This window comes from Argentina silus, assembly GCF_951799395.1.
Source record: "Argentina silus genome assembly, chromosome: 1".
In the NCBI taxonomy this organism is placed as follows: Eukaryota; Metazoa; Chordata; class Actinopteri; order Argentiniformes; family Argentinidae; genus Argentina; species Argentina silus.
This window is the reverse complement of record NC_139655.1, coordinates 31,355,248-31,368,734: the sequence shown is the minus strand read 5'-3', so window position 1 is coordinate 31,368,734 and position 13,487 is coordinate 31,355,248. Positions and strand designations below refer to the sequence as shown.

General features: G+C 43.8%; 1 protein-coding gene across 5 annotated transcripts in view; it reads left to right on the top strand.

Moving 5' to 3' along the window:
• Positions 1–13,487, top strand: part of LOC310813529 (pleckstrin homology-like domain family B member 2) — a 56,149-nt gene that overhangs the window by 9,790 nt on the left and 32,872 nt on the right. For all 5 annotated transcript variants that reach the window (XM_083682582.1, XM_083682581.1, XM_083682579.1 and 2 more), the window contains exons 3-5: positions 1,097–1,220; positions 1,948–2,130; positions 12,704–12,823. In XM_083682582.1, coding sequence (XP_083538708.1) covers positions 1,097–1,220; positions 1,948–2,130; positions 12,704–12,823 — 427 coding nt within the window. The remainder of the gene's footprint in view (positions 1–1,096; positions 1,221–1,947; positions 2,131–12,703; positions 12,824–13,487) is intronic.

The window sequence follows — 13,487 nt, the reverse complement described above, 5'->3', positions numbered from 1 at the left end:
GAATATCTACCTTGCATATCCTATAACATATCTACCTTGAAGGAATCCTGTTTGATCTTGATGAATGATATCTGGTAAGAACTCAATTTGAGAACTGTGATTCTAAGAGCAATATACAGTATTTTGCCAATATGTTTGCATCGCAACATTGGAGGGTGAGGGGCCTCCAATTTTCTTTTACAAATGCTGGGTCCTCCCGGTTCCTGCTGCCCTAAGAGATCAGTCCCTCTTTTAGTGTGTTGGACAGTTTGCCATTTATATGTGTAATTAAAGCATGCTAATAGTGGCCAGCCATCAAGGTCTGGTGTTTTCTCTATCTGGAAGGAGTCAATTGCCAACCGGAGTTTGTCCTCTCTGATTAGGACTTCACAAGATTTATTTTACATTCTCAACATTTTTTACATTCTCGTCCCACACCGATTAAAGACAACAAAGAACATTTTAATTTGCAGAGGCTATCTCTGAGGCAAACTAGGAGCAGATTGGGTGTCTCTGTGTATGTCTGAACATGACAGAGGCCTACTTGTATTTTTTTTTTTTCAAAATCAATTTTTTGCTGCCAAAAGTGTAGGCTATTTTCTTTTGGTATAATGATGAAAAAGACACTTAAAACCACATATCATTGATTTAAATCACATTGAATGAAGAATTTCAAAGGCAGATTTCTGTTTCTTGTGTTTTGTGAGTTTTTCTCAATTTCACTTTTTAATGTTAGATATAATACATTATTACCTTAATGAGAGTGTCTATTGTATATTTTTTTTACCATTGTGTCCCTACTGTGGCTACATCATCATGTAAAGAATGACATTCTTATCCATAAATCATGCATTTCTGTCCGGGACCTATAGTCATTCTGTTACTGTTATCCTGTTACTGGATGTAAATCCACTTCACTTTCTGTAGCTCAACCAAAAACAACAACCAAAAGAGACATTTTCAAACTCAAGGTATATGATAGCTAACACCCCCTCTTTCTGCAGACATATTTGAATCTTAATTTAAAAAAATCATGCCCCAGGGTCATTCCGTTACCGTGGAATCGCCCATCTACAACGTTTCACCTGCTGAATACACCCGTTTTTGTGTTTTCCAGTCTCCATCTCTTGACTTGATTGACACAGGGAAAGGCCTGACGTTGCAGACAGCTATGCCCCATCTGGTTAGCTTAGGCAGTGGAAGACTGAGTGTGGCTATCACTCTACTGCCCCTTAAAGAAGGTAATGCACACACACACACACATACACACAAATATTGGGGTAACAATGAGAGCGAAATGTGGACGATGATATTGTTTACACAATAGCCTGGCTCAGACCCTCTGGGAGTTAGTGTGTGTGTGCATGTTCTATTCACAGACTGAATGGACCAGGACATTGATATGGGTGGGGTTCAGTGGTCACCTGTCCTATCCTCATCTCATTCCATCCCGTGCTCAAAGTAGAAAGCGGGGGGTGGGGGGGGTATCCGATACCATGGGAGGAGATTGGGTCACAATAGTCAGGATAGAGAGCCAAGTCAACTTCCTCCCTCAGGGCAGACATGCATTCACACACACACACACACACACACACACACACACACACACACACACACACACACACACACACACACACACACACACACACACACACACACACACACACTGGTGTCTCTGAGATTCATTCTCATTAGTATTCCAGACAGCTAGGCTAACAGGCTAATAGAGTGTAGATGGAAGCACCGATAGGGAGATCTACACAGAGATAAACTGTCTGGCGGACTAACACTGGAGAGAGATCTACACTGAGATAAACTGTCTGGCAGACTAACACTGTATGAGATTACTATATGAATATCTTACTCCCATTTGCATGCAGCATTATATGATCATGAACATTCAACAGGGAACATTTCTCTGGTCAATGTACACACATACACTAACATCACATGCTTTCCATGTTCCAGGTGTGACCCTTATTGGGCGAGAGGATGCCCCTGTGCCCCAGGACATTACCATCCAGGGTGCGGGCATCGAGGCGGAACACTGCCGCATCACCAACAGGGCCGGGGTCGTCACCCTTGACCCCTGTGGTCACCTCTGTGCCCTGGACGGGGTCCCTGTCCACGCACCCACCCCGCTGACACAAGGTGAGAGATGCACATAGACCCGACGGTCCTGATTTTCTGACAACTGATTCGGGCTGGGCCAGGCAGGAAACACAGAGCTGTGTTTCATTTGTTTCAGATAGAATGTTGAATGGCTGTGCGGTAACTCACAGCCGCCTGCTGCTCTCTCTCCCTCTAGATGCACAGCAGCAGCACTTGTTCAATGCATTTTTTGGTTGTTTTAATTTCCCTTATCTGCAGAAATAATGCAAATCATTTAAATTTTTTGAGCCCTTTTTTTTACGTTCTCTTGCTGTCATTTCTAATTATTAAATTGGTGTTTTAAGGCTGCAAAATTCTCTCATGTGCCTTGCTCTGTCATGATCAATTGAAAGCATAACACACTTCGCTAGATATGACTCATTTCTGGAAATATATAAGGTATTCTAAGGTAAGGCAGGTGCAGTAAAACCAGTTGTTGATACTCAGGTGAGTTTTCAAGCAGTCTCTCTCTCCACTGTTTTCTGCGAGTAGCTTACTCCTCCTTTACTCCGCAGTGCTGCAATTTTGCTATTGTGTGCAATGGATGAAGCCACTTCCGTTTTCTAGACTTCAGGCTTTTCTTGGGCTTGGGCTCATGAAAATCTCTTTGATGTTGGGCCTCATCTCAACGGGCACGGGTTGGGTCGGGCTTGAATTTTCAGGCCCATTTAAAACTCTATGCTGTATGTAGTGCCTGCACACATTATATCATAATTTGTGTGTGTGTGTGTGTGTGTGTGTGTGTGTGTGTGTGTGTGTGTGTGTGTGTGTGGTTATATGCGTGTGAGATGGAATTTGTGGTTGGCTTGCATGCCTGTCTGTGTGTGTATGGATCATGTGATTGCACTTTAAGATCCCAGTTCTGCACGCTGTTATACAGTGAGTTTGACTGTTTGTTTGTGTGTATGTGTGTGTGTGTGTGTGTGTGTGTGTGTGTGTGTGTGTGTGTGTGTGTGTGTGTGTGTCTCTGGTTTGGCCATCATCCTGTAGCGTTAAGCTGGTGTTGTCTGCTATGCTGTAAGTCACAACCTCCAACTACTAAACAGAGAACACTCCTCCTCTCCCTTTAACTCTCTCATTACCCTGTGTCTCTCACCCTGTGTCTCCCCCTCCTTCTCCTGTTTGTCCTTCTTTCTCTGTTCTCCAAGTACTCACTCTCTTTCTTACACAACCCCTCCCAATTTCTCCCCTCTTTCCCTCCACTCCCAGCATCTAAGGTCTCTCTCTCTCTCTCTCTCTCTCTCTCTCTCTCTCTCTCTCTCTAAACTTTAAGTTATCTCTTTCCTCCCTCCTTTCTGTTTTGAGGGGAATGACTGGGGCCACGTTCTTCTATAGTACTCTCAGTTTTACCTCCTAGTCATGCCCCTCTGTTTTTCCTGTTTAGACAGGGCTGTGGAAATCAGTTGTGGACAGTCAAATGTTTTGGACCGCCAGATGTTTACTGTATGCAAACAGAAAGTGTATCGTCAAATGGGTTTGTTGCCAAAATTCTGATTTCCCTGCTCTCTTGTGAGGTAGCGTGCAACAGTTCCGCGAATGAACAGTACCTCCCTGTGTCTCCCTGCATGTAAACGCAATTGAAATCGGCTAAATATCTAGCTAGATTAGTTGCGACCGTTCCAGTGCTTTGTGTTGCTATCTTCAAATCGTGGCAATAATGGCAAATGCGGGAGACATAGGGAGACATAGGGAGACAAAGGGAGACATAGGGAGGGTTTGGAGTGAGAATGAGACCAGGGCTCTCATCTCTCTGTGGTCGACCGACCAAATCAAACGATCCCTGAAGGAAGGGTTCTGGGGAAGAACTGAGCGGTGTACATGCATATGTGTTTTCAAGCCGGTCGCATGGCTTGATCTTGTTCAATTCAATGTAAGTTACATGACAATTCATTTTATCATCCACGAAATTGGCTTCCACAAAGCAAAGTAATAAGAGCCCCTCTCTCTCTCTCTCTCTCTCTCTCTCTCTCTCTCTCTCTCTCTCTCTCTCTCTCTCTCTCTCTCTCTCTCTGTTAAATATTGACTGGCCTATTTGTTTTTACACTGTGGCTGGCTGCTTCAAATATTGACAACATCTTGGTATGTATACATCGTAGAGGCAGAGGCATTGTGAAGTCATAGAATAAGCCAGAGGGCCACGGCGAGGGCAAGACAGAGAGGAGGGGAAGCAGAGAGAACGGGGAGAGAAAGAGTGAGGTTAGAGAGAGGGGACGAGAGGGTGGGGAGAAAGCGAGAGAAGGAACATGAGCAAAAGAGACATCGAGAGAGAGAGAAAGAAGGAGAGAGGGACAGAGAAAAACAGAGAAGAAGACTGTAAAATGTAAAAATTCCACTTGGATAATCCAATCCCTCAGACTCCAAACCGATGCTAATGAATTAACTCTACAGGATGATGGCCAAACCAGAGACACACACACACGTGGTGCTCACTGGTCAGCAAATGATCTACCACTTTGAGATAAGATCCATCCCATCCCGCTGTCCGTGGTCAGATCTATACCGCCCATATCCCTGTCCCTGGTTAGATCTACAGTGCCCTGCATAAGTAATGGGACAGTGAAGCATTTGTTCTTCTTTTGGCTCTATACTCCAAAAGTTTGGATTTGAAATCATACAATGATTACTATGAGGCTAAGTAAAGATTCCCAGCTTTTATATGATGGTATTTGTGTGCGTATTGGTTTCACCATTCAGAAATGACACTTTTCAAGGCTATGAGGCTTTGATCAGCTTACTTTCACTAATCCTAACATTAACCAGTGGGGGAAAAACACAAAACTGACCATTTACCAGCATCAAGGGGACAGCATCCTACCCCTATTCAGCCTCCACTGGCACCCAAAAATACTTTTCTGAAACTCAATCTCTCAGCATCCACTCTGTTCTAAGAAAATGGAGATTAGCTCTGCTCAGATGAATACACACACATATGGGCATATTTGAATGCAAACATACACACACACACACACACGCACGCACGCACGTATGCACGCACGCACGCACACTGTACAATACGTGAAACAGACTGCTATGTTTACCATAGTTGGCTTAAAATCCATAATGTGTCAGTCAGAGGGGATGGTTGACAACAACACAGCTGACTCATATCACCGTGATGATGTGGAATGACTAGAAGTGGACACGCACGCACGCACGCACGCACGCACGCACGCACGCACGCACGCACACACGCACACACACGCACACACACACACACGCAGTGAAACTCTATCCCTAAACCAGAGTCTGCCAGGAGTCTTCGCAGGAAAATATCAGAGTGGATGTTTTTCTGCTTCTCACTATGCCCTCCCCTAGTCTCTCTCTCCCTCTCTCTGTCCCAGGATACAGTATCTCGCCCCCTTTTCAGTCTCTTTTCTTGTGTACTCTTTTATGCTCTGGCACTAAACTGCTATTTATTTGAGGTTGATGTGTGATTCCTCACAAGATAGGTAGACAAAGAAAAAAGAGAGTGAGAGAGGGGGGGGGGGGCAAATACCTAAGTGTTTTTAAACCACTGTGAACCCGTCCAACAGAAAACATGGGTGTCAAGGACTCAAACAGTTAGGCTGTACTACTTTTTTTCATCAAGTACAGTCGGATTGGTTTTTACAATCGTTTTTATTGCTCATTTAGAACTCGTAAACGTTTTAAGGGGAGGGTTTTGCCTTCTACAACGTCTGTTTGTATAAAGCTGAAGTTGACACCCCTTTTTGAAAGAGTTGGTGCGTTCTTTAACTCTCAGACCCATCTGGATGTAAATCTGTGGAACCCAAAGTAGAGTCAAGCCTGGAACTGCACAGCAAAATGTGACTTCACGCCGTACTCACTCCACGAATAATCAATTGTCATGATACTTATTTATTCTGAGAGAAAATAAGAAGTCTTCACCCAGTGTTCGCTGAATGGGACTCGGCGAAAGGTCAGTAAGGTAATGAATGCAATTTCTATAGTTCACTGAGTTGTAGGAATCTCTGTGGCGCCTGGTGTGTGTGTGTGTGTGATTGTGTATAGATTATTGAACGTAGTCTCCTCTTCTCTTTATTTTGCCATAATGATCTGGAACGACCTAATCTTAGTTGTGTTGCATTACTTTAGACAAAGTGGGCTATTTGATATGGGTTGTTATGCTTCACAGCTGCTGTTGATTAGCAAATGTTTTGTAATTTGAAACGGAAATAAAACAAGTTGCGTAATTCTGTTACTATTGCAATGCAAACCACATGAATGTGATAAGAGGTCAATTAGTCGTCTTGCGGGCCCGCAAGAAAACCTAGTGGTCACTTGTGGTACCATTGTAGTTCTCACTTGTAGTTCTGCCCAAAAAGACAATTCCCAATGTAATTCCCATGGCAGAGTTGGTATTTGTTCCTGGCCAAATGAGGTCGATTCCAGCGTGACTTTCATGTTCTACAATGACTTTCATGTTCTACAATGACTTTCAAATATACTAATTCATGCCTTGGCCATCGTTTTCTATAGCCCCGATTGGACGATAGAAACATTTCTCATACTTTTCTAAAGTGCTGACGTCATATCGTAGTGCCTACGCCAGCCAGGGCAGCCGGTCAGGGAAAGAGCAGAGAAAGTGCGAGGAGGTGGAAAATTGATCAAAACAGCTGCAACTAGTAGGCTACAGTACTGTACATTATGTTATGTTCTCTGTACAGTACAGGCCACTTTAGCTTAAATAAGTTTGTATGTTCTCCACAATGGTTCTTGCTACTGCAAGATGGTAATGTAGCCTAATATAAATTCTGCGATGATGAAGGAATAAGCTTTTCCCAGTTTTTCACGCAATTGAAGAGATTAAGTAGGCTAATTATCTTAGAAATTAACTGCATTCAGAGCATTTGTGCTACACTATTACTTACAGTACTATTTCCAAATGCATACAGAAAAACGCATTACATGCTACATCGCCTATTCTTTGATAATAAAAAAAACCTAAAAACATTGTTTGATCATGACATTGCAATCGCATGTGGGAGAAGGCACTTCCTGGCAGCATACATAACATTGACAGTATAGGCTAAGACAAGTCTTATGGATATCGAATGGAGAGAAAATGTTAAAATACACTTTTAAACAATCATAAACAAACAGATTTAAAGACTGTGTACAAATTATAAGACATCACAGATCATGAGAGAAAAGCTAAATATATTTTCTTACTGGACATGTTGTCCTGCTTTCGTGAAAGCCTCGGCTCTGTAAACATAATTTGCATGTCAGATATATAATAGAATGATATAATATCATTCTATTGCCACAACTTGCAGGGTCCGAAATGAACACCTGAGAGGTGCAAAATGTGGGTAGGGCTACATTTTCCTTGTGGCGGGTAAATCTCGCAATGATCACCTGCCACTCTGGGTTCACCTCAACTCTTTGGTTTTCAAAGATTGGACACATGCTCTTCGCTTTGACACTGTGCGCAGTTCGAGGCAGATAGCTTAATTTGCAGCGCGAGATTGGTCGGTCTGTAGTTTTCCTTTCCCAACATCAATGTAGCAAATAATTTATCGTCAGATAATAGTTGTTTCCATGTAGGCCTATGGCTTTCCCTTCAGCAGGCGAAAACTACCAGAGAATAGTTTTGCAATAGTGGTGATTCTAAACGTGACTTATCGAGGGTTAGGGTAATACGCAACAATGTTTTGGCTGAGGTCTAGTAGACAGTTGAATGTATAATTTTATTTGTAGCATCACTCATAGGCTTTACGGTTGCTATTAAAATGAAATGACAATGAGAGGGCTGAATGAATATCAAATATGCTGCGTTCTAAAAACATTATGCCGGCTCATGAGCACTCTTTTCCAGCTCGCAAAATGCAACTCTGGAGCCCTGAATTGTCTTAATTTTCTTGAAGTTCTAAAATTAAAATGTTGTAATGATGAACCCAGTTGTCCAACAAGAACAATCAGTATTTCTAACGACATGCACAACTTCAGAATAGAAATTGATAGGCTATTATCATATTCAGAACCAGGTTTAGAACTGAGTGACGTTTTTTATGAGCGGTATAGGCCAAGCTATAGGCAAAACTGTTCATTCGCAATTGACATTGGATCAAACTAGTTCGCGCTATAGGCCTACTGTTGTTTTATCAAATAAATATCATATCATTAGGCTACAGGACTCGATTTAGAACTATAGGCTTTTGTAGCTCCTCACCACTGGTGTACCCCAGGGGTTTGTCCTAGGACCATTATTGTTCTCTCTGTATGCCAAATCTCTTGGCTCTGTAATTTCCGAACACGGTTTCTTTTACTACTGCTATGCTGATGACACTCAACTTTTTAACTCTTTCCCCCCCTCTGACACACAGGTGGCGACACGTGTCTCTACATGTCTCACACACAGACATCTCTGCCTAGATGTCTGCTCACCACCTCAAACTCATCTTGACAAGACGGAGCTCCTCTTCCTTTCTGGGAAAGCCTGCCCTCTTCAAGACTTCTCCATCATGGTGGAGAAGTCCACTGTGTCCCCTTCCCAGAAATCAAAGAATCTTGGGGTCATCCTGGACAACCAACTGTCCTGTGCGGCTAACATCACAGTGATGGCCCACTCCTGTAGATTCTTTCTCTACAACATTCGAAGGATACACCCATTCCTCACGAGAGAAGCAGCGCAACTCCTGATCCAGGCACTTGTCATCTCCCGCCTAGACTACTGCAACTCACTTCTGGCCGGGCTCCCTGCCTCCGCCATCGGACCTCTGCAGTTTATCCAGAAAGCTGTAGCCTGTCTGGTCTTCGATCTCCCCAAATTCTCCCATGTCACCACCCTCCTCCACACTCTTCACTGGCTCCCAGTAGCAGCTCGCATCAGATTCAAGACCCTGGTGCTCGCCTACAGAGCAGTAAAGGGAACAGCCCCTCCCTAACTGCATAACGATGGCCAATCCCCAATCCCCGGCCCAATCACTCCATTCTTCCACCTCTACTGGCCGCTTGGCACCGCCATCTCTAAAAAGACGTAGTGGTCGCTCTGCTCATTCACAGCTCTTCTCTGTCTTGGCGCTTCAGTGGTGGAATGAGCTTCCCACCATTGTCAGGACAGTGGAGTCACTACCTATGTTCCACCGTAGACTAAAGACCCATCTCTTTAGGGTACACCTGGGCTCTTCCTCCTCAGTCCTACACCCTACATTACCAGTAAAAAAATCCTTCCTTTCTCTATAACTGTGACTGCCGATGGCACTTGTTCTTATGTAATGTTTTACTTACGATTCCGACTGTTGTATAGTTGCTTTGGATTAAAGCGTCTGCTAAATGACTTAAATGTAAAATGTAAAAATGTAAATGTAACAAAAGTAGGCTAAACTTATGTTATTTGAGCAATGAACATTTAGACATTTATCACAGCTTCAGAACAGAAAATAATACATTTTATATAATATTCATAGCAAGGCTTGATAGAACAAGGGACACTGTCATGAGTGGACAACATGATTTGAGATCAACAATCTTGTCAGTCGTGGCTAGTGGTGGAAGGTATTAGCCTATAGAAGGCCTATTTGACTATTTAGAAATCAACGATATTTGGACCATGTTTCTGTGGGCTGCTAATTTATTTAGGATGATGATATCACGTGGATTACACTGAACGTATGGCTGAAGGTAAGGCTTTCAATAAGTATAATGCAACTTTAACCATTCTCTGGTGATTGATATGCTTCGGATATGCTTTTCCCCCTCAGGAGCAATTAACATGTCGACCACCTTTTATTGACGTAATAACTGGTCAAAGACTAGTGGAATAATCAGAGAACCTCTGAATATTCCCCTCATTCCTTTCCCCGGGCTTTTATCCCTGTCACAACAGAATTATACAGGTGTGTTCGTAGCTTGATAAATTACACACGGCCGCGTTTCTGTGTCTCAGGACCAGGATGGAACAGTGGAGTTTTGGAACAGGGCCCTGGATGGGCTTGGCACATACTTATCAGATCTATAAATCATCTCAACTTCCAAATCAACCAAATCTGTCACAGATCCTTATGGTGGATTGATTAGCAAATCTACGCAGGCAAAGCCCCCTGTGAACCAAAAGATTGTTTTCTGATTGCGTCACATTGCCATTGTGTCCCACGTGGATTAATTGGTGGTTTTCGGGCCAATTACACACACACACACACACACACACACACACACACACACACACACACACACACACACACACACACACACACACACACACACACACACACACACACCTCCCTCACCCACCCCATGTAAGAGATGTAGGGGCTATAATTGGTTTATTTTCCATTCTAACCTAATGGTTTCATTTGGCAGTTTCCACTCATATTTCCAAGCACAGAGCAGTTCCCCTCCCATAACATTGTGGCTAGAGTGAAGTGGATCATTAATTTAGATCAGCAAGAAATTGGTACCAGACTTGAAACCCCACAGCATATGTCATCAAAGCGGTGAGGTTATCTTTGTAGATGGCAAACAACATTTATAAACTCTTATAATCAGGAGACTGTGTGTTTGTTTGAGTGTGAGTGTGAGTGTGAGTGTGTGTGTGTGTGTGGGGGGGGGGGGTAAGGGTAACATTGGCACATGGCATCCCTGGTGAGAGGGAGAATTAGCCAAGCTTTTATGAGGAAAGACTGCTTTTTAAGCTTATTTCTTTCTCTGTTTGTTTCTCCTCTCTGTGATTACTTTCATGCTAAATGCAGAGTGGCACTGTCAGTCATTAGACAGCCACTGTAAGGAATATTTATACATGATTAACACTCATTCACACTTCTGAAGACTTTACACACGTATGACACATATGACACACAAACACAAAAGCTAACTGTGCATGGACACCCATTTTGGGGTGTGGGTTTGACTGCTTGGTGTGAGCGTGCCTGCCTGCACGTGTCTGTGTGTGTGTGTGTGTGTGTGTGTGTGCGTGTGCGTGTGCGTGTGTGTGTGTGTGTTAGATGTGATGTGATGCCATAGACATCATCACAGTGTGTGTTGTAACCTGCAATATAATGTTTATGTGAGAATGTGTTTTTTGTAGTTAAGTCCAGAACACACACACCACACAAAGTATATATACACTGGGTAGTAAACAAATCTGGAATGTTAAGAGTATGATATCTGTATGTCACACACACAGATGTTTAGAGAAAACACGTCACCTGTAGGGAGGCGTGTCAGTGTTTCTTTACACAGTGGAGGAAGACCCCCTTGAAGACTTGTAACACCTCATATCTGAAGACTTATAACACCTCAGACCTGAAGACTTGAATAACTGGAGTGCCTAAGCTTTAACTGGATACCAGGATTGGAACCCAGGCGGCCACACCAGCTACTGTACCTACCAGAGACGTGTTAACTACTGTACCTACCAGAGACATGTCAGTTACTATACCTACCAGAGACATGTCAGTTACTGTACCTACCAGAGACATGTCAGTTACTATACCTACCAGAGACATGTCAGTTACTGTACCTACCAGAGACATGTCAGTTACTGTACCTACCAGAGACATGTCAACTACTGTACCTACCAGAGACATGTCAGTTACTGTACCTACCAGAGACATGTCAGCTACTGTACCTACCAGAGACATGTCAACTACTGTACCTACCAGAGACATGTCAGTTACTGTACCTACCAGAGACATGTCAGCTACTGTACCTACCAGAGACATGTCAGTTACTGTACCTACCAGAGACATGTCAACTACTGTACCTACCAGAGACATGTCAACTACTGTACCTACCAGAGACATGTCAGTTACTGTACCTACCAGAGACATGTCAGCTACTGTACCTACCAGAGACATGTCAGCTACTGTACCTACCAGAGACATGTCAGTTACTGTACCTACCAGAGACATGTCAGCTACTGTACCTACCAGAGACATGTCAGTTACTGTACCTACCAGAGACATGTCAGCTCTACTTCTAATGACATGCTAAGAAACATAGCGAAACACACTAGCGATACATACTTTAGAGGAATACTCTATTCATGCTAAAACCACACACTCCAGCTCCATTGCCTTTTCACTCCTGATTTTGGGGCTTTAGGACTGGGAGAGAGAGAGTGTGAGAGAAAAAGTCAATGGGCTTCCAGACAATTTTTCCATGCTGCTGCCCCCCCCCCCCCCCCCCCCGGTTCTGTCTGACAGTGGGCCCACGGTCTCTGGTATAGCACCAATGGAACATTCCTGTCGCCCAGTGTTGTAAACCGTCTTTTACTCATGCCATGAAGAGGAAAGTGAGGAAGTGAGAGGATGAGTGAGATCGTTTGGGACATAGAGAGACAGAGAGAGAATAATGATACAAAGAGAATGAGTGAGGGAGAGAGAGAGCGAGGCCCAGTGTTGAATTGTAGTGTAGTAATTCCCTGTGAGGTATTTGGACAGCTGTGGCTTGTGTGTGTTGGATGGTTGTGACCCGTGTGTGTGTGTGTGTGTGTGTGTGTGTGTGTGTGTGTGTGTGTGTTTGCGAGAACAGATGTATACAGGAAGATGTAAAGATACTTATATATGATCCGTCTTCTGTGTGTGTGTGTGTGCGTGTGTGTGTGTGTGTGTGTGTGCTTCCTCTCCAGGTTACTCCCTGTGTCTGGGTAAATCTTACTTCTTCCGCTTCAACCATCCAGAGGAGGCCAGCCGTATGAAGAGTATGCAGCCACAGAAGAGCCCTGTATCACCCCTGGCCTACAGCACAGGTAAAACACACACACATACACACACACATACACACTCAAATCCTATGCCCTCCTCTTTCACCTCTGAACCCAACTTAACCCCTCAGTCCTGTCATGTTCTTTGTTCCCCCTCTCCACCCCTCCTCTCTCTCACCCCTATAATCTCACAGGTCACATTTCTCTCGCTGTGTGTGTGTGTGTGTGTGTGTGTGTGTGTGTGTGTGTGTGTGTGTCTGCATGGGTGTGTGTGTGTGTGTGTGTGCGTGGGTGTGGGTGTGTGTGGGTGTGGGTGTGGGTACAGTTATAGGTAGACCCCACCAGAACAGGTGTGTATGATGGAAAAGGGACCATGCGTGACTAAAGCTTTTTCTGTGCTTGTGTGTGTACACACAGAGTTGCCGACATCATCAGATATGGAGTCTTTGAAATGAGTGTGCAACATGTACATACTTACACACACACACACACACACACACACACACACACACACACACACACACACACACACACACACACACACACACACACACACACAACACACGTTTCACACTTCTACAGTTCAAACACACTCTTAGCTGCTACAAAGACATGTGGAATGTTTTCCTCATCTGGTGGTTCGCTGTCATGGTGGTATGCCGTCCGTCTCTGTGGTGATTGATCAGTGCATTTGAAAAAGGTGTGTGTG